Source organism: Larus michahellis, chromosome 7 (assembly GCF_964199755.1).
Source record: "Larus michahellis chromosome 7, bLarMic1.1, whole genome shotgun sequence".
NCBI classification, from domain to species: domain Eukaryota; kingdom Metazoa; phylum Chordata; class Aves; order Charadriiformes; family Laridae; genus Larus; species Larus michahellis.
This window is the reverse complement of record NC_133902.1, coordinates 41,271,001-41,297,908: the sequence shown is the minus strand read 5'-3', so window position 1 is coordinate 41,297,908 and position 26,908 is coordinate 41,271,001. Positions and strand designations below refer to the sequence as shown.

Sequence of the window (26,908 nt, the reverse complement as noted above, 5' to 3'; positions counted from 1 at the left end):
TACCATCTCACCTCACGTTTGGAGTGATTGTCTCAATTGCTTTGATACTTCAGCTACATTCTTGGATTCCCAGGATACTTCTCTGTATCTACAGCTTATAATTTATACATATTTTTAGCCACAGGTTTTAAATGTAAATAGCCAAGGTGAGTGTTCCTAAGCTCAAGCAAGACCAAAACATCTCGTAGTCGTGAAAGTCTCTATGGATATGTTACAGCTGTGTGTTGTGATGTGTGGGTACACAATCCGTATGTTATTCCCAGCTTGATTTGGATAACACAGACCCATTTCTATCAAGCCAGAAACAGCTTAAAGGGAGCCCTGCCCCACAAAAACCGAGGCCAATAATAAGAGAAAGAATGTTTGCTGTTTAGAAAATCAACACGTTTCCAAAACCAATTGTTTGTACCTCTCTCTAGAAGAAAAGAGCTTGAAGCAGTAGGTCTTCATGTGCTTAACTGTACCTCAACAAGAAAATAAGATATCTGAGAAGGCAGACCTTTCTTTGCCAGGGAAGGGGCAGCTGGAGTATTGCCAACCAAGTTGCCATCTTTCATGTTTTGTTTCTTCATTCACTGGCAGATGTCTAGGGAGCTTAGAATCTCCATAACTTTGCAAAGTCTCCCTTAGTTGCCCCCATTTGAGGTTTTTCTTCTTGATAAATACAGACAAAGAGAAGGGAAGGAACAAAGCCTCTTTGAGCCAAGAAAAGGAGTAAGGGATGGAGCTTTTCCTTCACTTGGACTAATTGAAACAGTTGTCGCTTTTCCTCTTCCCCAGCACTCCTTCCCCAGTCCACCTGTTTTGCTCAGTCTCTGCATTAGTGTGAAGTACCAGGTGATGAAAGGCATTTTGTAAAGCAATGCTCATGCATTATACTTTTTTCATTAGTTTTATTTTTAATTTATACCAGAATTCTTTAAATGTAGCATAACCACAAATACTTTTTTAGGAAATGTGCTAGCTCGTTCTTTGTAACAGACATTAATATTAGTAGCTAGACTGAGATAGAGCAGAAGTTCTTAACGCTTGCTATTAAAAAAAATAAAAGCAGAAGCTATTTCACTTTGTTGTTCAACGCTCCTGTTTCAGCGGAGTACATCCAGGCAGAGACTCTGACTGGCCCAATGATGCTGTCACCTGGGATCTGATCCTGAAGGCACTAAGCAGTGCAGACCTCCCGTCGTCCTTGTAGCAGTAAGAGCAGTCAGCCCGTGGTAGCATTTGGACCTTTCGACAATCAACAGTAGCATGAGGCAGAAGAAAATATGATCTTGCACGGGAAGGGTTGGTTTGTCTTTTCCCTTACAAATTAATTCATTTTTCTATCTTTATATGCAAAGGTAAAGCAGAGACTTGCTCAGTAGCTGAACGCTCACGCTCATTTTAAATGAGAGAAGATTCAGCCACCTTGGGTTAATCTGCTGGCTGTGTATGACTAAAAGCGTTAGGTGTCATACTGACCCCAACGTACAAAATACGTACCTATTCACGTGAGGCTCAACCACTATTGCGTTATTCTGTAGCACTGGTTTAGAACAGAAGGAATTTAACTGCTCCCCCGCTAACTGGGTTACATGCTTTTCTGAAACCAGTTCTCTTCCTAGAGGATTTCACATTAAAGCTTTAAGATTAGAAAAAAATGTGAACCTTTTAAAATATTTTAAAACAGTAACAAAAAGGTCAGTTCCTTCTAAAATAAACACAACGTTTGAAGCAGAATAGTATTTTAATAAAATTAAATCTAAGTATTCACAAAGCATTATGCACATACAGTACATACCGTATTTAAAGCCTACGGACCTTAAATCATTTTATTCTAATGTAGTCAGCTTTGGACACAAGCTAAGCTTACTCCTTTTGTAATAAGAAAGTTTGCAATTGTTCCTGAAGGTGATTTTACATATATACATATATATATCTCTCTCTCTCTTTATATCTATACTCCTACATGTAAGTGTAGGTATATACACACACTTACGTGTATGTGTGTGTATAAATATATACACACATACATACACACATATGTACATATATAAAATACACACATGCACACACACGGGAATGTGTGCATGGTGTATGAGTGTGTCCACATACATATATACCCTACCGAGGATCCTTGGAGAGGGGGCAGTCCGTAAAAACAGATAACTGCAAACGACCACCCTAATAATTATAAAACAAAAATGTGTAAAGTATTTTTTAATTAAACAGATTGTTAATAATTTGTATTGAACAAAAGGAACACAGTCTTCTGTATTATATAGAAATTAGATTTATTGCATTTGATTATGTTTGTGTGACAGATGAAGAGTACCTGCCTGCTCATGACAGCTAACTTGTATGATGCAATTGTTTTAAAAAAAAACCAAACATATTGGAAACAAATTATTCAATTAACGCCGTTTTGTGGATGTGACCTATGGTGATACTTTCCAGCATGTGGCAGAGTTTTCCTGTCTGTTAAAATCCTGCCTTACCTCCAACTGGTTTGGAAGGAGGCTGGTTTCTCTGTCCTGATTGTTTCAAACCCAGAAGACTTGGTTACCTTATTCTTTCTCTAGATTCAGAATCGTTGTGATTTATTATAAAAAGCTCACTACAAGAAAGATAAATCAATTTTCAAAAGTGAGCTGTAAGAAGATTTCGCTTGAATTTTAGCTTGGTCAGGTAGGAGTTTTTTCCATGTGAATTATTGTTATTGGTCTCCTATTTGCTCTGAAGACATATCCACAGTAAAATATTATTTCCATGACAGCAGTAAATGGTAATCTCCATGCAACGTAAACCGTAATTTCAGAACATGCATGTTATTAAAAAAAAATAAAAATATAAGGTGCCTTGAGAATGCTGGCAGTTTTACATTTAGAACATACAGTTAGTGTGTGTGTATATATATATTTACATCAGAACTGCTCAACTTTACCTTACAAGCTTCAGATTTAGGAAAATATACAGTACTTTTGCATATAATGGTATATTCCTTGTAGCCCCTGAGTCAAGTATAGAGGATTTAAATACAAAAAAAAAAAAAAAAAAAAGGAAAAACAGCCATTAAAAGCACTTACATTTTTATGTGAAGTAATAGTATAAAAGTATTATTTCCCAGGAAGACCAGGATCAGAAACATGCCTATGAAGACTCAAGATTCCTACAGTGCTTAGTGAAGATTCTGGCAAGGAAGGGTGCCTTATTGGCTGGAGATAAGTTTTACAATGCTGTGGGGGACGCTCTGCAGACTGGTCACGTTCTTGCTCTAAAAAAGAAGCCAGGTTGTCTTCTGAGGCTGTGTTAAGATGCACTCCACTTGAGAGGGATTCTTTGGATTTAAGTTTCGATTTTTCAAGGTCTGGAAATTCAGGACACTGGAAGGGAGGAGAAGAAACAAGATGGTAATAATTAAATCGGTCTCTTCCAGGCTCTTGTTCTGCTCAAAATTAACACAGTCAGATGGTTGCTGGAAAACCACATTTGAAAATTAAGCAGTGTATGGAAATATTTTTACATGGTACTACATTTGATTTAATGTAATTGGATGCAATTCTGTTGATTAATTGTAGAAGCCTGGATATCTTGTCCCCTCCTCAGACTTGCTCATGCGACCTCAAGATGCACATCTGAACAGCTCTTTCTGAAGGACTGAATATTCTTGACATCCTATCTAAGAGTACGGATTTTAATATTCTTGAATTTGCAGTTTTGTTTCATAACGTAACTCCGGAATTGCATCATTCTGAACACCATGATCATTTGGATTCCAGTCTCAGCACTCAGTTCTTCACTTTTAAAGTTGGAATTTGTGTGAAGTGTGCAGCGTGCCTGCTGATGTTTGCAGAGAGTGGCTGTATTTCTGTTCAGACAGAGATACACGTATACGTTTTGTGCAGGTATATGCACGGTGGGTTTACACTTTTGAAAACGTCTGCTGCACATTTGCTCCCTGATAATCTTTATGCGCGCAAACCGATGCCTTCTGAATGTGTTGGACTTACTGCGCCCATATGTGTTCCAGCATACGCACGAGGAATCTGACACAGCCAAGCACGCTGGATTTACTAATCATATGCCACATGACTGATTTGGCTTTCCTAGACATGCAGCAGCCTGTTTGGAAATAATATGCCACATTTCTGCCCAAGTTGTTAAACTCCAGAAATCCCAAACAAATTTGAAAATCTGCAAATTTTGCCCTTAAACTAGTGAACAAGCACCTAGATTGGTATGCATTTCTTCCATCATAAGCTAAAAAGATTAACAAACCTCTTTTGATCTTATTGTACCTGTACGCACCTGAGATGAAGGACTGAAACTTCTGTCTGTTTTAATTGATGCTGCAGGCTGAAGCTTTTGTATCACCCGGATTGCTGGCTGTTGATACTCCGCACCTGCAGTCACCATGCTATAGGCCGGCGGAATGAGCGTTGACTGCCTTTGCAGAAGCTGCAGGATGGTTTGGATATCAGCAGTCATTTGGGATTCAAGCCTAGAGAAGCAGCACAAAAAGAGTTAGCTCGTAGTCAGGAATAGGTATATTTGTACATACTGATTGCAGAAGCATTCAAGAGGGACCTGCAGCTTATTAACAAAGCAAACTATTGCTGGCGATGACGTGACCGTGTCTTAAACAGGAAAGAACAGAAGAGGGAGTACTGAGCCCTTCCAAAGCTTGCTGGCTCTCCCTTTCCTGTGCAGAAGGTATCTGCGTGCTTCTCTCTGATCTTTTTGCTACATTTCGAAGGAGTACGCTACTGTCCCTTGTATTTGCAACAAAAAGTTACGCGGGGAACCAGGTCTTTCCTTGAATTAACTGCAATAAATGTACTCTCTTCCTTGTAACTAAGTTGACTTGTACTGGCTGAGGATGGGACGCTCTTTCTGATACATCTGACAACTAATTTTTACATGCCCAATGCTAATACAATGCACTGAAATAACCAGTTATAAAATGAAAGACGATTTCAAGATCATTAAAAAAAACCCCAACAGCCCAAGTCTCCTTACTGTGAAAATTTATTCAGACTTATTCAGGCCTCAGAATGAATGTCAACATTTCTGATTTTCAAATTTAGTAACTTTTTTCCTTTTTTTCCCTTTTCATAAATTTGCATATGACTTCTGAAACGTTTGAGCTGCTTATGTTGTTCATACTTACAACTCCATAGCACTGAAATTATTTTCAAATGGTCCGTGACAAACTCAGCAATAGGTAATGCCTGTTGTGCCTCCCGAGCTGCTGGAAGGCTACACAAGATGCTCTGACAGACTGTAACAGAGATATACAGCCTTCTGTATTGCAGCTCATCTTCTGACAGAGTAAACACATCTTTGTGAGGAGCCTTTAATGTTGTGAATGTTACTACTTGGGCTCCCTGCGGCAGCAGAACTGATCCTGTGCTGACTGATTTTTGCTTTCACCAGGTGCTTCACTGATATTATTTTTTATTATGTTGGAGTTGTCCATTGCCTGTGCAATTTATTTATAAAAGTACCTATGAAATTAATCCAAAAGGTATGCCCCAAGGATATTTAGGATGCTCGTTCTTCCTTTATTGGGAGAAGCTGGTTTTGTAGTGTCAGCTCTCATAAAGAAAGGCCCAAACCTGGACGTTACAGTCAATCATGCCCTAGTTGCCCTCTTGTTCAGCTTTCTTGGGTTCTTTGCTACTTGCAAATGTGCTGATCTCACACAAGCATGACGCTGTTGCCGCCATCCAGAGAGCTTCCATCTGCTAAACCTGGGCTTTAACATTTCAGTGAATAAAAGAGATTTAGCATTGTCTAATCAACGATTGTCTTTGGCTTGGAATTTACTCTAAAATTGCTCCCTTCTTACTTTGTAAGCCCTTGATGGGAGTTTTCTGGTACTTCAAATCAAAGAGTACCGCTGGTAATCTTTATTCATCATCGTTGCATATATAACTTTTCCCTCCTTTCTCCAAAATTTAAAACAACTCCATGTCATGCCACCCAAAGATGAACAAACAAGAGAAGCTTAGATGCTTGGCCCACAGTCTCCATGAAGTTCCAATTGCTTAAAGAGGAGAAACAGAGATAGCTCTAGGGACATATTCCTTGTACAGTGGCTTTCCAGCCTTCTATATCCATTTAATAACTTGAGTGTTATGCCAAGCCTGTAACTTGGCACGGAAAAGTTCAGGAAGAAGTGACCATGCTTTTTAGCCCAGCAGGTCAGATCTGACATAAGTAGGAAAGAATATTGTCTGTTACATTCATAGAAGACCCAGCAAGGCCCAAAATCCTAAAAGCATGAAAAGCTTTAAAAACGTGAGAAGAGTTAAAAAAAAAGAGATTCAATAAAATCCATAACAATTTAAATCTTAGTTCATCAGCAACAATGATATTTTCTCCCTCAAGAAAATACTGAGAACTTGCATGAGAATTTGATAAAACTATGGGTAAATTTGAGATACAGCTTCAGTTTCGAGACCTTAAGAATTCAGGAAAAGAAATGTAACTGAAAGACTACGCACTGTTGATGGGGAACCTGCTGCTGTTTAGTTATGTGACATTTACAGTTACTTAGATTACTGGACTTTACTGCAATTAGAAATTACAGCAATTTAGGTTTACATGTTAAAAATGTCTTTTTAATGTACTATATAGTATTCAGAAATGAAAAATAGTATGGTTTGATTGGCTTGTGGTAGACGAAGGAAGGAATATGCAGTTAACCTGGCTTTAAACTGATTGCTAAAATATACAGCACAGAATGCCAATGAAGAGCTACTAAAGTATAATTAGGGCTGAGTGCATGTCATAGTATTTGTCATGGAAAAATATTGGAAGTAATGGAATTGCAGAGTGAAAATAATAAAAAAGCCACAGACCTGAGCATAGGGCAATTTAAAATTAAGTGAAATTACATGGTAAATTAGAGTGTAGGATGGATCAAAATTCTGTAACCATATTTTTAAGATGCTATAAGCTATGCTGCTTAGCTGCCAGCAGAGAGTAGTATATCAGAGAGCAAAAGAGAGAAGGAAGAGACATTACGCAAAGGTAATAATGGATTCTGACATAGAAAGCATCTGTTTTCTGTTTTAATAGGTATAAGTATTTTGCCGTTGCATACTCCCGTGTCTTACTTATTATAGACAGTTACAAAATAAATTAATGCCCGAGAAAGGGAATTTGTCTGCAATACTTTTTTTAAAGGAAGGCAGCTGGTTTACTTTGGGTCTCCAGGAAAGAAAAAGTATTTCAGATCTTAAAGATACTGAAAACTGCCATTTTGGGGACATGTAAATATCTAGGAACAGCATTCTGGGTGAGGTGAGATTTAAATTTAAAAAGTTTAGGTGCCTCAGTACAGCTTCTTGGTTAAAAAGCTGGTCTCCGAAACAGTCAATTGAGGAGAAAGGTTCTTCCGCAAGGCAAGTCAGAGTAGCTAGTGTGGGTACCTAGAGGTAAGTGACATGAATATCCTGTCAATGAATTAAAAATTGTGTACCCAGAAAAGGTTTTTCCAAAAATCTGGAAGGCTGAACTTAGGTGATATTTAGGCTCCTCAGAATACATATAGACAACAAAGTTATATTCCCATCAGGCATATTTTTGTACTTTTGAGCTTCTAAAAATATGAATGCTTTTGTAAACTTCCTGCACAAATTCATTCCTCCTGTAGCGTCATTAATATCAGTTGTATTATGTACTCTTTCACATATGTGTTTTTTCTGGTCTTATCTCTGTTTTTACCTGTTGAGTTGTTCTTGAAGTAAATCTAATCGATTCTCCACTTCCCCATATATAAAGTCACTTTCAGTTTCACAGATCCCCCACGTAACGTGGGGTAGTGCTGACTGGATTGGGGAGTCCTGGTACTCCTGGATGTTCTCCTGCTCCCAGTTTCTTTTATCAGTGATATCTGATGAAAAACACAACATATATACATGCCATTAGAGAGGGGTTGTCACCCCTCAAGCATCCCACTTACTCTTGTTTCTCAGACCGGTACATTGGCACACTGCCTGAACAACTCCCTTTGTTCGTTACTACTATTTAAGGAAAGATAAAAGTGGTCACATCCATGCTAACGTTATGAAGCCGTAGATAAACAAGCAGCTTTTCCTACTCAGCATCAGCAGAGTTCTGCCACTGAATGGCTCCTATTTTTTTAGTTTTCTATTATTTTACCAATGATTCCCCAATTTTCTCAAGGTGCTTTTTTAGCAATTTGTTATTCATTGAAATTAGAAATATTTGTTCTAACCTAAATGCATTAAATTATGTACTTTGTGTGTTTCAGAGACCTTGCTTAGACCTCTTCTCTTGCCCTTGAATGTGCTATTGAAGTGTATTTACCGTTTAGTTTTTTGGCGTAAAAGGGGGATTTGCTGCATTGCATTTACAGCACTGGGCATGTATTACGGTGCAGTGGAATGCCTCCTCTAGAGAAAGTTGCCAGACCTCAGATAGCTGCCTTTCTTGCCAATAATTGTAACACTGCTTCTCTTAACAAGCGTAATATGTTTTCTCTGAGACAGGGGGCATTTAATGCAGCCCATACTGCTTGCAAAAGGCTACTGCTTATTATTTTCAAAAAGGAAATTGATTTTCATCAGTGTAGCTTTTAGCATCGCTAGTCTCCAACCCAACCCATCGTTGTGTAAAGCATGTCTCAGAGACACTTACAATGCTGTGGGGTGAAAGGTGCCAGTTCATTTTGTTTAGTAATTTGTGACTCCTAAAAGAATGAAAAATTCAGCATTGCTGGGTCAGTCAGAGATCACTTTAATATTAAATGAAGCTTTATGGTAAATATTCTTTTCTTTTTTTTTTCTTTTTCTTTCTTTTTCTGTTTGAACTGCATATAACATTGTGGATTAAGACAGAGAAAATACATTTCTTTCAAGCTAAAAAAAGCCCAGTTACATTATTAGGATCTTACTGCAGAGTTTCAGCTCCCTTGCTGAATTTAGTTACCCTTCTAATCCTCATATATCGTATAAACAATATATTAAGTATTTAAAAATGCTCTTTATACGAGGCATTTACATTTATTTCTTTGTCTCTAGCCCTCGTAAAAAAAAAAGTGGATGACTACTCCGGGTCTCATCCTGTACCTGCTGTGCCCAAATTCCACCCATCTTGTCCCTCCCAATTCTTGGATCTCTGTGATCAAACACTGCACCTTACCACCCCAACAGAACACAGGGGCGCTCCTTCCTTTTGCTCGGATTTCTGGGTCGAGTTATTTCTCTTTCCTCTTTCAATTTGCTTAATTTACACCATTGTGGGTTTATTAATTAATTTATATACTTGGCTCTAGGCTGTTTCTCCTGTTCACCAAGCTGGTGAAAGTTTACACATCATTTATCATGGGATATACTAGTTGCACATATCCTTAGCAGATATAGAATGCAGATCTTGCTGTGAGCTTTGCAGAGCCTACAGGTGCCATACTTGCGTTGAACAGAGCTTTTTTTACATCTACACCCCCATCCCCCCCAAGCCTTTGTTACTTTGAGTGAATCTGTTGTCATGCAAACAGTCAAAAATTGCTCAGTACCACTCAGATTCTCCTCTGCTGTGATAAAAAAGGCTGTTAAAACGTTAACACCTGCTCAATGCAACTCCCATTAGGGTTGTATTTGTAATTATTTAACTACGTGAAGTTACAGAATGTATTAAAAGTTCTTACTGCTCTCAGGCTGCTGCTTCAACATACAGCTGGACAAAATCCTTGACTGCTTATAAGGCATCAGCCTCTGTTGTGTGAGCAGTTGGATTTGAATCCCGCATCGCCCAGCAGTCCCTGAATGGTTTGCTCAGAGCTGCTCCTAACACTTCTCTTGGCGCTGAATGCTGATAACTCAGCATAGGTTACATTCATTTTACACTTGTGAAATGTTTCAAAGAAAAGAGAAAAAAAACACAGTGTGGGTGACATGTGAGAGGTTTTTCCAAATGCTATTAGCTAATCCTTTTAAAACACATCTTTTAGCAGTGTTGCTCTAAGTAAAGAAATTTTTAAAAATAATAATTAAAGAATTCCTGCTCAGATTTAGTATTTCAAGTAGATTTAGCCAGGAAGGGGAGCTCTCACTACATGACTCCAAGTGGAGGAGGAGACTTTCTTATCTTTTTTTGTCAGAGAAAGGTGCTTGCTGCATTATCGGATCTTTGGTTAGCAGGTGGTACTAGGTTTCCTGGAGCTGTGGAGAGTGTTTGAATTTCATGTGACGTGACCTATAACCGATTTTATGTACTGGGCAGAGGGAAGAGGAAAGAGATTTCATCTTGGCTACACAGAAACCAGTTTAGTTGCTCAGCCACTTAAGCCAACAGAAGGAAAGAGGCAAATGGTGTCACAGAAGCGTGTCATTTGGTTTTAGCAGGCACACATGGCACAATTTGCAGTGTCCAGGGAAGTTGGAAAGCTCTGAGCAAAGTGAAGGGAGCAGACTATGACAAATTCAGGGGTAACATTTTAAACTATGGGTGTGGGTGCAATGGATGTTGTAAATCCAGTGTACTTTCTTTTAAGTAGTTAATATCAGGAGTAGAAATTAAATATATAGGTCATACGTTTCACTGCTTTTTAATGTCCTATAAAAACCAAGCCGTTGGTTATTTTACACAATAAATCATTCAATAAAGTCAGATATTTTTCAATGTTGTGGATTATCCCAGGGAAATCACAGCTGGTTTTTGTCCCAGAATATGTATTACGTATTACAGACTATTACAACAAACATTTAATTTGTGACAAAGCAAATTAATTGGTACTCAAGTTACAAAATAAGTTCATACACTATAAGCAAGTTAATACACTATCCGATACGGTATTGTACTGTTCTAAGCATCTTTTCAGGTACTTTCATGTACACAAGTAACCCCAGAAAACCCGAATAGCAGTTACAACTTTATAACCAATTATGGTCTTCCAGGGCTTGAAGAATCCTAGACTCAGAAATAAACCAATGTATAACTAGGTTCACTCAAACAATTCAAGAATCAGTTTAATAACCCAAACAATGACCAAGTGAAAGTAGAAAATAGCATTTTTTCCACAATGTATAGATTACCAGCTTCATAAAAATTATCAGGTCTTCTCAAAAGAGCCGTATGTTTTAATGTTAAAAGTTGCATTTTAGGATTATGAGAGAGACGTTTGTGCAGTTTCTGCCTACATTTTATAGTACATTATTAATAGTCTTTCCAGTGATCAACAGTAATGACCAAAGCTTAAAACAAAACTAAAGATAATTAAATATGTATCAGTCACCGTGGTAATGAAGTGCAGTAGCTTTATACAAGTGCATTTGTATTCCAGATTTGTAAATTACGATACTATATGAGGATTACAAACCTACATACATGCAAGCAGAGTTTATTTCAAAATTTCATTATCTTTATAACTACTTTTATAGTGTTATAATCAATCTTTAATTAATAGCAGGAGTAAGAATTTAGTTTAAAACATATATCAATCAAAGCTGTTCTGATTTTATTGACCTTGAAGTTTTTATGAAAGTTGCAAGAAAGGTAATGAGCTTTCACACACATTACCAGAAGTGCTAGATTACAAAGTGGAAAAAAGAACGTGGTCTTAATCAAAACATATAACCTTTAGACATGCTAAATTTAGCTCAAATAAAATCTGGAATAGGTTGCCTTGGAAAATGTTGCTATAGCTGCAAGGACACATTTCTGGCTATTGGTAGGGGAAAGGTAAGCTTTCAAATTGCAGTATGTATGCAACAAGTTTATGTGGTGCAGATTTATATAGCCTTAACCTTAGGATACCAGACCTCACATATTCATACCTTTGAGATGTAAAAAATACATTGTTTGGCCTGATTAATCATTAGGTTCATTTAAAATTATAGCCTAAAAGCCTAAAGTTAATTGAATGATGGTTAAATGGTTAAATTGCCTCAATGGAAACAAACCGCTGAGGAAAACAGCTTTAAACAGTAAATATTTAATTCTTCCCTTCAGACTGAAACAATTACAAACAAACTTTCAGCAATACTTAAATTGTATATTAATCTGGGGCTTTTCATTAATTTCCCTTCACATCACTGAGAAAATTAATATTTTAGTGTTTTAGATGTAATTTTAATCATGTGATTTAGCTCTATGTAAAAGTAGCTGAGATTGCTTAATAGTTTCTGATCATTTGTCTTATATAAAAGCTCAAATCTTTGTTCTTGGGGAATTTATGGAAGTCAGGATTTGTTCTGTGTGATGTAACGGCACTCTTTCAACCAACATATGCAGGAAAACGGGATAGCATTCTTTCAAGCTATTAGGATTTTTTTTTTACTTAATTTTTGTTGTGCCTTGTCAATACAGAGAATGAAACTAGCTACCTGAAAACATTTTTTTTTGTGCATGTGCAGCCATCACTAGGTTTATCTCTCTCTCATTATCTAGGATTTTTCACTGTCACTCAACCCTGGCATATCAAACACACTTTGAGAGATTCTTTACTGCTTTGAGTGCACTCAGTGAAGTCCAGTACCAGTTGAGAATTTTAAAGAGTTTGTTGAAGTGACTTTCCTACGGCAGTTCAGTTACAAGATGATTTATTAACAAAGTCTGGAATAGCCTTTTGGAGGTTCTGTAATCCAATCCCACAGCCAGTGTATTAAACTACATAAATCCTCCTGAGATATATTAATTTTTGATCTAAAATATTTTTAATTCTTAAACTGTCAGGAAACACAAAAGTAAATATATGTAAAGAATCAATAGAGCCGTTCAGAAAATGATTTTTGATAATCAGACTAAAAAAGATGTCTACTCAAACTTTACAAAATAGCAACAGCTAGATTACCTTTACAAGAATTGCTTCTTTTGTCAATAAGAATTTCTTCTGTGGCATGAACCATTTCTTCAAAGTCCACCTCTGTGGTTTTCTCTGTTACAGATGGGTAATCCGCTATCCCAGAGAACAGGGGCTTTTGCTCATCTTCGATGGAGGACACAAAAGATGATGACCCACTTTTTTTCTCCTCAAAGTGTTTCTTAATAGATTGATAGTATCTGGTGGTGTCCCCTGAGGGCTCAGGATCACTCTGATCATTCTCTTTGAAATAATCTGTTAAATAGAAATAATTGTGTACAATAATATGCAGTTCATGAAATTGTGTTCTAGTTTATTCTGGTCTGAGGATGAGGATGATTATTAACTCAGTTAGGAAGTTCACTGTCTATTAGAACAAATTACTTTAAAGCTTTTTTTGATTCCTTTATTAGAGGAGATTTATACTTCTCTTGAAGTCCTAGGAGACATTTGCATGTATGTAGTAAGGATTCGTAGTCCCTAAACCATAACTCATTATGCAAAAAGTTGCTTATATCAAAACAGCAAAGGCTTTATCCAGCACGGCCCTCCTGTTTACTCACTGTTTTTTCCAGGTGACAATGAGATTTGGGAAAGCTTTATATTCCAAAGTTTTAAAAAATTAATTTATTATTTCATTCCCTCTTCCAATTTCTACGTCCTTGGGCGTTTCTCATAGTCTTGACAGGCTAACAGTATCAGAACTATCCATTTAAGTCATGCCCATATAAGAGCATCTTTGCTGATTATTCTTTTCCCAGAAAAGGAAAATGTATTAATCGACCACTCAGCCTCAAAATGCCTGCGCTCACCTAAAGAGAAAGCAAGTTTCTCCACGCTCATTACTGTCAAACCTATAATTAGGATTGATATGGTAGAGAGAAACCCTATTGGTAAAACAAGAAGGGAGTTCCTTGTCTGTCTTTCAAAACAACTTTCCAAAGTAGCCCAAATTCCTTAGCCTTTAGAATTAATTGCAATTCTCTGAACATTCAGTCTTTTGAATAAGAAAGTATGCAACATGCTGTGATATATATGGTAGCGGGGTACCAATCAAGTTGAGAATGAATCTTTCATTAAGCACATTCAAGGTCTGTAGCGAGGAACAACAGATTCAGTCATCTTAAGAAGTGACAAATAAAACTAGATTTAAAGCAGATGCCTTTAAAAAACACATTGTAAAAATTAAATAGGATTTAAACCCCAGAACGATCATTTATGAATATAGAGAACTCCTGATCTCTCTGCAGCATAAACTTGAAGCTAATTTCCAATTCAATATTCGGTTTTACCTATTTTTAACTGAAATGTCAAGATAATTCCAGTTCTGCTATTTATTTAAAACACATTTTAGCAGGGTAGTCTCAACAACATATAAATACTGTAACTAGTTTGCATTAACTTCCTGGGGAGACAGCATGATTTCCCATCTGCTTTGTGCTAATTACTAATCAACATAGCTCTGGAATGTCTGTAGTCTTTACAGCCTACAGCAGTGGTTAATACAACACTTAGTATATTCCCTAGGTTTCTTCTCTGTTTTCTGGTCACTATAAGGAAATGAAACTGTGTCCCCATCTAATCCTCTTTATCTGCACATAAAGAGAATGCAATATCTGTACAGAGCACTCTGCAGGAGTCCAAACATCTGTGAGCAGTGAGGGCAGGTAATAGCGAACAAAATAAAACCAATACCAAAGCAGGCCTCTTGTAACTGTACTCTCTAGAGTCTCCAAGGGCAATTAACACAGCCCTGGACTGAAGTGACTTTATTTGGCTTCTGTTAAGCAGGATTTCTAGCTATAAGTGATACTGGTGATGATACTCAGGTACTGTGAAGGCATCAACACAAACGCAAATGGACTGACAGTGTGAAGCTCTTGGGGGATGCTCAGACTGGAGAATCAAGTACCATGTTCTCTGCAATCCCATCTCCAAAACAGCACAAAACAAAAGAAACCTTCATTAGACAATTTTAATGCAGATATCTCCCATGGCTTTTCTTTTGGGAATATATGGTGAAATACATACAGTCATGCTACAGTAAATTGTCTTAATTACTTACTGCTTGACTGACTTCAACCTTTGAAAAAGACCTTTTAATGAAAGCTTGAAATTACCATTTTTAAGGGTAATTTTTTATATTCATGGGATTTTGTGCACTAACGGTAGCTGTAATGAGCACCCTGTGGAATACAAATCAATCAGTGGACTAATTTTAAGAGGAGGTCATTGAGACTAATGAAAAAAAATGTATAGCAGCTGAAGTATAGTAGACTGTCTTATCTGTCATATTCATAGAATACTAAAATATATAGAAATAAGAAGCCAGATTCTGCTAGCAATTACACTCCTGTAAACCTAGGGTAATTCAATCGATATAGCTGCATTTAGTCTCTGTCTATATCAGAACAACAGAACATATTATCTTCCAAATGCTGTCCAGGTATAATGAACTCACTGTCATTAGAAGGAAAGCAGAGATCTGTTAACGTAGGGTTCTGCCTATTGAAATCAGGGAAAATTTGTTCATCTACTCATCTATTTCAAAATACGCATTTTTGGCTTTACTACCATTGCTTTCTCTGCTAGCCATCTGGCTACATTCAGAGAACCAGAAGTTGCTTCCCTTTTAAAAGAGTCTAATGCTAAAGATTCTTCTGTCTGGAGAATAATCCTATGATACTCTGCACCTAGACTAGGAATTAAAATGGAAACTGCATGTTTTATTTGGCTCTTTAGGACCTGATGGTGCAAGCTCTGTACCTCAGCTCCACAGCTGAGCAGTGCCTCTGTAGCTCAGTGAAAATACATTACAAATTATATCTAGGTAGTGCTTTATTCAGAATGTGAATTTCTCCAGTTTGTCCTTCTGGTTTGGAATGAATTTTCCAGAAAATTCTGTGTATGTGTATGTATGGATAAGTTCACTTTCTATCACACAGACTCCAGGTTTCAAAAGGTTTCTTTTCTCCTTTCTCTTCTGTTTCCAAAATAAATGTAATCGTTAAAAAAAACCCCTCAACCTAGTGCTTCCTCCTTCCTTTCCCAGTAAGAGAAGTTTCACTCTCTGATTTGGATTGCTAGAAACTATGTTTTGCTGAAGATGATTATTTTGTAACTTCCTGCTTTACCAAACAGGCACAAACAGCATTTACACTCTTTATGGTACTCGTTTTAGCCTGTTATGTGTTTTGGGTGCCTGCCAAGTTTACAAGCTATGTCCTCTGACATTTTCTGCCTGGAAATTTCAAAATCTTCATAGTAATTACAAGAAGGTTTGTATCCTGCTTTTTGCGCTTGCACTGGCAAAGGAAGAGAAGAAACAGAGTTGTCATGAGCGCAATGAAATATAGTTATGACATAGACTCACAGAAATACTGGCATAGAATCCAGCTTGGTGGGATGGTTACCATAGGTCATACAGGTTTCTTTTGTGTGCCATGGTCAGCCTGTAGCATTGAAGCTTTGCGTTATTCAGACAGTGGCAGTCTGCATGATCTAGACATATTTTCTCTTAACGTATTAGTCTGCTGCAAACAATATTGATGAAAGTGTCAGTAATATATTACATGTGGAGCAGCATTGTTTAATATTACTGTAATTTCATTAACTGGAATTTGTCACACCTAATCAGGCTAACTAAATTGCCTAGTGTTTCAGAAGGTGGCAAATTTTTACCCCCTTTTTCAGCCATCCAATAAAAAGTCCCATAATATGCCTAGACGAATTCAATTTTGTGCAGGAAATTACATGTATGACTTCCTCTTCCCTGCAGAAAGCAATTTATATCCCAAACCATAAAACAGATAATCCTTACTGTTAACATGATCTGCATAACTATAAATCTGTTCAGCAGTCATGACATCTTCCCTTTCCTTTGAAAAATCATACCATATTATTTTACGCTACACCAGGTACATTCCTTGGTAAGGAGAAATGCACACTGTGCCTTGGGAGGAGGGGTGGTTGATTGTTCAAAAGGTCTGCAGATCTTCAGATCCTCAGGAAGTATTTTGGTTTAACTGTGATTAGCTCTTATGTGATATTCACAAATATTCTTGTGGTGGTCGATATGTCTTTCCTACATACGAAGAGAATATTTGCTACTCATCATGACTATTTGTTATCTGTTCTTTAATATAAAAATGTCAGTCACCTTGCCAGAGAGCAGAAAAATGCCTTATGTGCCCATACATGCACCATGAGCAGCAGATATTTGGAATGAGATGTCAGTGATGCAGCATGTCAGATAGTATGCTAAATAAATACAACACCACAAACAGGGTTGAAGAAGTGCAAAAGCTCAAAGATGTCAAAAAATCAAAAGTTGTTGATGCATAATTTGGACATTGATGTTCAAACCATGCCTGTGTTTTCCACCATATAGACAGGGAGCAGCATAAAATCAGTCAGGAAAAATGGTAATCCTGATCTCTGAAATCACTGCTTTTCACTTAGTGGTGTAAGAACAAGATAATTGATACATAATATTTATGTAATATCAAAAATTACTGGTAATGTGGAGCAGGACCAAAATATAATGAGGGGTGATTCCAGAGAAGTCTACTCTAGTAGGGTATGCAGGCTAAACTGCTCTATAGAATGCTAATCAGGGACTTTAGGATTATTAAATTTCTAATTAAAATGCTCCTAATTATTTTTCCTTGCTGTTTGCTTCATACTTAGTTGAATGTGACTGGTATTGAGTGCATTGCTAAATACAGCTGAGTGTCTTCTGATAGACTAGGTAAAGGAAGAATATCTAAAAGGAGGAAGCTGACTGCTTGGAAACATGAAAATGAAAAGCAACTCAGTGTCTGGTCATTCGGCAGATAACTGTTGCTATGGTGAAAATATACCTGTTTGCCATATTTTTCATATATATCTAAGAATAAAAGAAAAATGTTAAAGTAATTTGTATTCCTTTAAGATATATTATTATCACAATGAAATCCATTGGCAAGATGTCTGACACACTTGTTCCTGTTGCCGTCCTTTCTTAGGCTTCAGTCTTTCAAATTGGATCTCTTACCCTAATCTGCAGTTAATGTTTTTACTGGAAAATTACATTCACACTGGATGCCCGAACGACAGACTTCAGAATGGATTTTGAATTCACAAGTTCTAATAACGCCTTATCGCTTAATTTTAGTGAATTTAAAATCTTCAGAGAGAAAACTGTACCGATTTGCGAACAGTCTTAGGGGAAACAATATGAAGAACTTTAGTGGATTTATTTTCCCATAGGAGAAAGATGTGATCCCCACAATCTTTACAAATGCATGAAAAGCAATAGATAATATTCTGGAGTTCATTTTGTATGCCACATTTGAAATGAGAGCTACTCCACCTTTGCTGCCAGAAAATTTGTCTGAAAACTCACTTTGGCCTTGTCTATAGAGATATTTAACCCTTATCAAACATTAGAAAGTACTATAACTTACGCTGAATTCAATTAAACAAACCTAAAAGACATTCATAAATCTTGAATTTTAGTGCTTGAGCTCTTGTCTCTCAGAATCAACTTGGCCTACACTCAGCCTCAGAGTCCTGATGCATGTGACATCTGGATGTTTGTCAAAACCAGCCTCAACTCATGTCTTTACAAGGAACACGTCCCAGGAAAGCACATCTGAAAGTCCATTCCAGAAGACAAACAACTTGAACAAAGCACCCTACCGTTTTTCAGCTGAAGAGGAATCTGTCTGTTGTCAGGACAGTCTTCTATTGCCATCATGATCATCTCAGGTCATGCCTGGTGATCAGGGAAACTAAGAAGTGCTGCCTTCATAAACATTTTTGAGTGCCTGCTGAAAGCATAACTTGCTCCAACATCTGCACATTACCAATACATCCCTTAGGACAAAATAGTACAGAAAAAAGCAAAAACTTTTAAGGAAATTTTGATCATAGAGTCCTTATAACTAATAACTAGAAGTGATAAGAAAGCATAAGTTAGTACCTCCAGAGGATTTTCTTGCTCCTTTGTGAAACATCATTGGTGATTATAGCACTGCTCAAGTTAACAGAATGTCTAATTATTAGTACTAGAAAAAATACCTATTTTTTGGATGGAGTTTAATGCATAAAAACTGTATGGAAAAAACCACAAACTTAGTGTGTGTGAAAAAAAGAAAAGTAGTTTGAAAGCTGTTCAAAATGTCTATTGGATAGCCTGAGAAGTTCAGATCTAAATATTTTCCAAATGATCTCAGCTGAAAAAGCAGAAATTGGTATAGTCAGGAGAAGTAGTTGGTCCTAAAGCTCTGAAAACAAACGGTACTGGGAAAATCTGCAGTGCACTTTGTATAGCAAGGGTCTCTGAACAGTAAAACTCTTTAGATATCACATATAATATAATATAATATAATATAATATAATATAATATAATATAATATAATATAATATAATATAATATAATATAATATAATATAATAACTTAGTACAGTGAGAGAATTAACATAAAGGCCCCTTTCACATACGCTTTATTTGCTTTTGTTAATCTAAATAATCATATAGTATTCTGATGGCTAGTTACATTAGAATTCACTTTTAAAAGTGGAAAGTTACATTTGGAGCTTTTTAGTTATAATTAGAGGAAGTAGTAAAGCTCACAGTGCCTACTCAGTGATAAAGATATTTCTTCACATTTGAGGATCACTGGATTATAAATTTTAGAAATAAAAAAGTGCAATGTAGTGAACACTGAAGTCATCACATATTCATTAACAATTTCATTTATGTAAGTTAAGTACCAGATTTTTATGGTAAGATAAGCACTGTCTGTATTACTACAATTTTTCCTTCTGTGAACATCATATACAGTTATGCCCTTCTACAGCATACTACCCAGCAGAACTCAGGTGAAAGAAAGAACAAGTGAAAATAGATTCTTTCCATCAGAGATTTTTGTCTTAAAAATGCTCTTTTGCAACAGATAGAGTTATATCAAAGCTTGGCCATTTTCAGAACATGGCAGAGACAAGAGTTCTCAATGGTGCGCACACATTTCTTGAGACATTTCTTTAAGCTGGCAGAAAGAATTTATCTAAAGTTCTACCAGCCACTTGGATTTGTGTTATCCATTACTGTAGGTGTCTGTAGACCTGCCAGACCTCAAAATTTGAAACAGTGCCAAAGACTTACAACGGCTCCTGAAAGTCCTTATATTGTTCAGCACACGTTTGTTTTCCTTCTTCCTCCTTACTTCTACTTATTACATTTCCCTTCAAATTTGCCACCTATCTTTAGGACCCCCTACTTAAAAAATGTACTGTCAGATATGTGTGTGGTATTTGACTAACACCAGGAAAAATGATGTCTGTCTAGAAACTGATGCAGGAAGATTCCTATTCCTAGGAAAAGTTAGGTTAGTTACTGGTGGTATTTTAGGAAAGTTAAAACATTTTTTCCTTTCAGTAGTAAAAATGTTTAAAGTTCTTATTTTTCTGTGACTGTTTTTAACAGATAGAGGATTCCTTTAATTACAATTTCATTCATAATTTGGGAGCTTCTAAATCTTCACTGGGGAACCTAAAGATACAAACTAGTGAAATTCCATCATTATAGCAAGTCCTGGCAATTTTGCTGGAAGGTTCCAGTCGGTTGGATAGTGATGGTGGAGGAAATGAACTGTACTGGAGAGAGCTGTTCTGTCTCAGTGCTGCTTGTGACAGTTTGGTAAGTTAATGTGTCCTTTGCTGTGTTTCCTCTCTGAGCTACAAAGGCTTGAATCATTCTGGAAATAGGGAACAGCAAAGATACTGAAACCTCCCCCCACCATCCTGAACTAAAGACCGTGTAACTTTTCCATAAGATCCATATTCCTTTTTTAAAATCAACTAAGAAAGGAGTTAATTTTGAATAACTGAATTTGAGACACATTTAAAAAGCCAAGAATTTCGAAGTTGGAGTGAGTATGCAATCCTTCATTTATTCTTTTGTGCCATTTTTAGTACAATAAGATAAGTTAGGGACAGAGTGACAGCCTTATCTCTGAATTTTCTTTGCTCTGTCTGGCTTTGTATCAACTTTAATGCTAATCCCATAATAATGGAAGGATAATTCTTCATTTATACTTCAGGAAGTAATACTATATTTAAAAAATCAGAAACAAAGAATTATAAACATGCACCTCAGAAGGGATTCAGGGTAAAGGCCAAAGCAGTTCTCTTATCAAGTTTAGAATTCTCTTCTCTCTTACAAGAAATTCAGCTTTCACTGTAGTACTATTATTACTTTTTTTCAAAGGATGGCTGTGGATATGTGGGACTATACAACATTTGGATCAGATTTGGCCTCTGGAAACAGCCTGTCTGTGAGCAACTCCTGGAAACAAGACTCTTGAAAGCTCCCCGAGGTGGCTCCTAGGCACTGTGGTAACAGCAGTAACAATAACAATAATAGGAGCGGATTGAAAACTGCAGTGATGGACTCTCTGATGACCACATACTTTTTGTTAGGGGTTTCATGCTGAAAGTAAGGTTCTGGGGACGTGAGGTCTTGTTTCAAGCCATATGCTGCCTGCCAAGATAGTAGCTGTTTCCTGGTCATTTAACCACCTGACACTGTGGCTGAATGTTAGAAACTCTTTTTCTAATTAAGCCCAAGCAAACTTCATCAGCATAATACTAACAGTTTAACACAGTTATGTAAGAGCTTCAATATTTGTCCAGATTCTTACCCTACTTTCTTGCTGGGGACACAGCACAGTGCTTGGCTGAGTCATCTGTTCATAAAGTAAGCATTTAAATAAGCAAGCTGGGGGAAGGAGACAAGAATGGGAGAAAGCAGGGACAGGAGGGTGTTTCCCCATTCTCTTGGTACTGCTTCACCTCACACTTTTAGGCAGAAGAATCAATTCCTGAAAGATTTCCTAGTCTTCTATATTGCCAGCCATGGCCTCTGGATGCTTTGTGTAATAAAGCTATGTTAATATGGTTTGGGTTTTTAGCCTGGATAGTACCTACAAGCACTGCACGCTTAAGGTAGCTATACTAATCAAGATTTAATTAGAAGTTTATTAGAGCTCTGGTTTCTGTGCTTACTTTGCCAATAGATCAGTAGATACTTTTGGAAAATTCTGTTCAAGAAGCATAACCCTTCAAATTAAAATTAAGTACTATATAGGTCTACTTAGTTAACAATATGCTAAAAATGAAACACTGCAAAATGCGTTTTATATCCCACTTGATTGTTACAGTCTGTGTCAACATGGGCAAGTACCTACGATAATTGTGTAACAAGATTTTGTAAAAACTTTCTTTTGTGTCCTTTTAAAATCACATCCATGGAAATAAAAATTCCTTGTTATGAGTTCCCTGGGTGAGCTGACAAAAGTTAAAGATTAAGTATCGCTAGCTACCTGATTCTCTAGTTACTAATTTAACAACATAACTCCACTGGAGTTCTTGTCATCCTCTCCGCTAGAGTCCATGGGATATGTTCTTGGTTTTGGATCACAGCTAAAAATCCAGAATAAGGATTTATTTCAGTGAAATCATCTTTACATTCCCAGTTAGTATGTCCATGTTGATTTATTTATCCAGTATTTTAATTACCTTGGATATTATGGAAAGATTTTATATGCCCTGTCAAAAGAACAAAAGGTGGCTATGATTTGGCTGTGTAATAAGTGCGGTTTTAGCCTAAAATCAGTTTTCTGCATGGAAAGGATTTCATACTTGATTGCTTCTAGGCCTTAGAAAATTATGTGGGAGCACCCAGAACAGGTCTAGAATTTTGATAGCCTTCAGCTACATGAGTTAAAGTTAAATGCAAAGAATATCTTTTAATGAGAATAATTGGACACTGGAACAGTCCCAAGAAGGTTAAGATTTTAGAGCCAACATTAACAAAAAAGTTAAACAAGACGCTGGCAAAAGTAATAATGCTTGAACTCTAGAAAAGTCTTTTCAAAGCCTCAAGTTTTCAAGCTCTCAGTGAATTTACTTACACTCTGCCTGTAACTTTTGCATTTTTCACCTGTATGTTTGGATTTCATATTGATGTAATCAACTCCAGTGGTGCCCCATTCAGCATGGGATAATAGATCTTCACTCAGAACTAGCAAAGCAAAAGAAACATTTTGCCCCTATGTATTTCCCTTGAAATTAGCTAACTCCCACAGAACTACTAGAGGAAAATGAGAAATGAGCAAGAAAGGATTGTATTCTGCACTGCTGAAAGAGACAACTGAATGTAGATGGAACAGCTCGTTGTCCCTCGGTTTTTAGCAGGAGGCTAACTTGCCAACCCAGCTGAGAGCTTTGTTTGGAACTGCCAGGCAAGAATACTGCTTATTTTAAGCAGTCATGGAGAGTTTCTTGGCTGACTGTCAAGCATCTATGGCAACTGGCTAAGGCTGCACCTGCACCTGTGCAAGGAATATCATCCATTATTCCGAAAGACCTGCAATGAATTTATTTTGGGTGAGGGCAAGAATAAGCTGCTATGTAGTGTGTGTGTTAATTTTTGCAGGGGACCTCTCATAGTATTGCAGCCCTTTATGCAGACCACAGAACAAGCTGGTCCTTGTACCTTCTGGTACAAGTAGCCTTGTAGCCTTTAAAATCACATTATGGCAGAGCCCAATGTACTAGCTAAGATCAATTTTTGTTGACACAGGCAAGAAATGGTTGAAATATGTATAGGTGGAATGAGAAAGTCTTGCGTGGAATTGGAAAAGTAGTGGTACTAGCTGCAGATGCATAACAGAGAGCTGTGTTGATTTTGTTTAACCTCTGATAAAACTTGTGCAGGAAGAGTTACCATGGCAACAAGGTCCAAATCAGGCTAGCGTGAACTAAAGGCTGAGATAACACAATCCCATTTTTAGCACTCCAAAAGGGAGAAAATTGCTGATGATCACACTAAAGATGGAAACAATAAAATTTCAAGCTGCATAACATACTAGTAGGTCAACAGCTGAAAGTAAAGAATGCCAGCAAGAAGGCCATTTCATGAGCGCGCACCCCCAACCCCTCCAAATAATTGAAAATCAATAAAAATTTAGTGCAATGTGAAATATCAAAATATAAAACTGAGAATACTGAGTGTCTCTATCCTGTTCCAAGTGTTGTCCTGAAATCAAAATATGATTGTTGTGGTTTAGGCTGGATTGGCCAATGACGGATGACATGCTCTCCCCGCACCACTCACTCCAAGGAAAGGAGGAGGAGAGATAGAGAGACATACGAGTTTAGAAGGAACTAAACTACTTTAATGTTAAAAGTCATCATACAACACGTATTTTTTATCTGTAAGCATATTTTGACCAGAAATGTGGTTGCCAGCTGTGTGTTCAGGAACTCTGTCTTCTCTACTCCAGTTCTTCTGAGGCACTCTGCAGGATCATCCCCAAATATTTATCGTTATAGACTAACTATGCTAGATCAAAATATGATGCCACTCCCTCCTATATGTAAAGTGTTGAAATCAACAGAATATTACTTTACAAGCCAGTAGTAACCTCTAATACTTTACAACCTCATATAGGATGTAGGATGGGTCACATAAAAGTGACACTGAAGGTCTGTGACTATGAGGTGTCTGCTGCAGCTATGGCAACATACAGAGAATGTGAACAGGGATCAGAGAGGGGCGGTAAGCCAGTGGGCCAAAACTATACTCAGATGGACTTCTAAGGTACCACACTTCTGTCTAACTCAGACATTACCAGGTACCGTATAGTCATTACCAGGACTGGGGAGCTTGTTGCCAATCTTTTCTCTTCTTCCCCAATGGTACAAGTTTTTTTCAAAGAAAGAACTGTGGAAAATTATATTCTTTCAGAAGTAATGCAAATAAATATCTCCAAGAGGATGTTCAGTGTAATCTAGTGGGCAAGAACCATAAAAGTCTAGGGGTCTTGGTACCACACTGACACCTGAGGATCCTATTTGTAATTCTGCAGCAGGCACAACATGAAAGATTACTTCCATCTTGTTTAGGTGGCAGCATATGTTTTCTCATAAGAAATGTGAAGGTTATTCAGGCAAAGCACCTCTGTCAACAGATTCTTTGTGAAGAGCAGATTGAATATTTCATGGGGACATTTTCCTGACAGATTTGTTGTCAGTCTTGGCTTCCTGCCCTAAAGACGCTTCTTTGATCGAACGGCAATGTCATTGTTCTGAGTAGCCACAGTCTGGATTAAAGTCTTCCTTCATCAAGCATTATACCTGCTATGTATGTTTAAAGTGCTCACATTTATTATCAGCTACTCTGCAACTCTAAAATTGGCATTATGCTGCATTTAGGATTGGGGTTTAACTGTGGAGTGTGAAAGACAAGCATACCAGAAACAGTGATTTGTCAGACAAACCACTGGACCACGAACATGTAATGTTACTCAAGGAATTGTACTTTCCCTATATAAAAATGAAAATCCTGTGAATATCAGTTTAGCTGTCTTCATGACTGTTGCTGTCTGACCCCAGCTACTATCTACAGTTCCTGGTACTTAGCAGTACTGAATACTGGTGACATAGTTAAATAATTCACTGAATTTTCCTTCATTAGGATTACTCCCAAAAGCCTCTAAGGTGAACGTAAGCACAGAAAATGTTACCTGAACTCTTGCCAGGACAACCATTTATACATTACCATATGCATCAAAATCTGACTAAGATGAATCCACTGTGTCCTGAAAACAAAATATGTAATTCCAGGGAGAAACACTACCTAGCATCAAGTTGAACAAAGCACTTTGCTGAGGAAATAAAATCAATGCTGCTAATAAATAATATAATAGACTAACTTCTCTGAACAGTTTAAAACATGGTATCTCAGAAAATAGATATTGTTTAGAGATAATATACATATATATATATGTATATCTCAAAGGCAATAAGGTAGCTTAGTGTTTAAACAGGTCTGCACTGATAGGTGTGAAGTCATGGAAGGGTGAAACTTATATCCTCTAGTTTATATATAACCATATAGGGGACAGTGCACCGAGTGTTTTTGCTGCTCAGCTGGATTCTCAAGAGCTGTTACAGTAACAGCCAACATGGGACCCTAATGTACCCAGCATTACCAAGTGAAATACCAATGAATAATGAAGCAGTGCTGTCTAATGTAAGAAATGAAGTTAATTACCTTTCTCTATTTCACTTTGAAAGGACAATTTCCGTCTTCGTAGTTTGCAGTTATCTCCATCCGTATCATTAGTAGTTTGTGATCTTATTACGAGGTCGGACTTGATTAATGAAATATGAAACATAATGACAGATTAGTCCCATCTAAAGAGAGTAGTTTTTCAATAGGTGATTGACTGTTAATCATGTTCAAGCTTTAAGAAAGGCAATATTACACAAGTCAGTCTGCGTCAACCTCTCCATCCCCAGCTAATGGTATTGCTCATTGCTAACATTAAAAAGTTCATGCAGGTTGAGCAAAACCAACAGTCACCACGGTGGTGTTTCACTGGTGGTGAACACAGACATGGTGTTTCACTGATGGTGAAACAAAAGTATCCTGATAATAAGTTTACATAGAAAGACCTGTGTTCATGTGTTATTAGCTTCCTGAACTTGCACAGATGTGGTTCAAGTAATCTTAGAAAAATTAATGAAAAAAAATTAAATAACCTCTAACAGAGAATGTATACTATTGCAATAAGTAATGTGGTAACTGATTGTAACTAGATTTATATTTAACTACATGGTAATGATTATAAAGGTTACATTTTACAACAGTAAATATAAGGCTGACAAACACCAGACACTTTACCCCTCATAATTTTATCTCTCTAGACCCTCCCTTCCTCCCTAGCGGATTCAGTTCATTCAGATACTCATTTCCATTGCAGAACACAATGTTGTCTTTTTCTATCCATCTTACAGACAGATGTGCTTTTTTGCCATAATAAATACAAGATGCATTTAACTCTTCGTTCTACTCATTTAAAACTGAGAAATTTACAAATAAGCAAATATAACACCAGATATGCTCTTTGTGTACATACCCATGGCATTGGCTTCAGCCTACTTCCCTTCCCTGTGCTAGTGAGCAGTGAGGTTTCCCATACCACTCAAGTAAGCAGATTTGCATGTGGGAGAAGGGCAGAGGGAAAGAAGTGGGAAGTGT

General features: G+C 37.1%; 1 protein-coding gene across 7 annotated transcripts in view; it reads right to left on the bottom strand.

Annotated features, from left to right (window-relative positions):
- Positions 1 to 1,702: 1,702 nt before the first annotated feature.
- Positions 1,703 to 26,908, bottom strand: part of KCNH7 (potassium voltage-gated channel subfamily H member 7) — a 239,499-nt gene continuing 214,293 nt past the window's right edge. For 6 of the 7 annotated variants that reach the window (XM_074594964.1, XM_074594958.1, XM_074594959.1 and 3 more), the window contains 5 exons: positions 25,919 to 26,018; positions 12,806 to 13,069; positions 7,717 to 7,885; positions 4,291 to 4,483; positions 1,703 to 3,365 (listed from right to left, as the gene is read on the bottom strand). In XM_074594964.1, coding sequence (XP_074451065.1) covers positions 3,099 to 3,365; positions 4,291 to 4,483; positions 7,717 to 7,885; positions 12,806 to 13,069; positions 25,919 to 26,018 — 993 coding nt within the window. In that variant the 3' untranslated portion in view covers positions 1,703 to 3,098. The remainder of the gene's footprint in view (positions 3,366 to 4,290; positions 4,484 to 7,716; positions 7,886 to 12,805; positions 13,070 to 25,918; positions 26,019 to 26,908) is intronic. The other variant, XM_074594965.1, reaches the window with a different exon arrangement.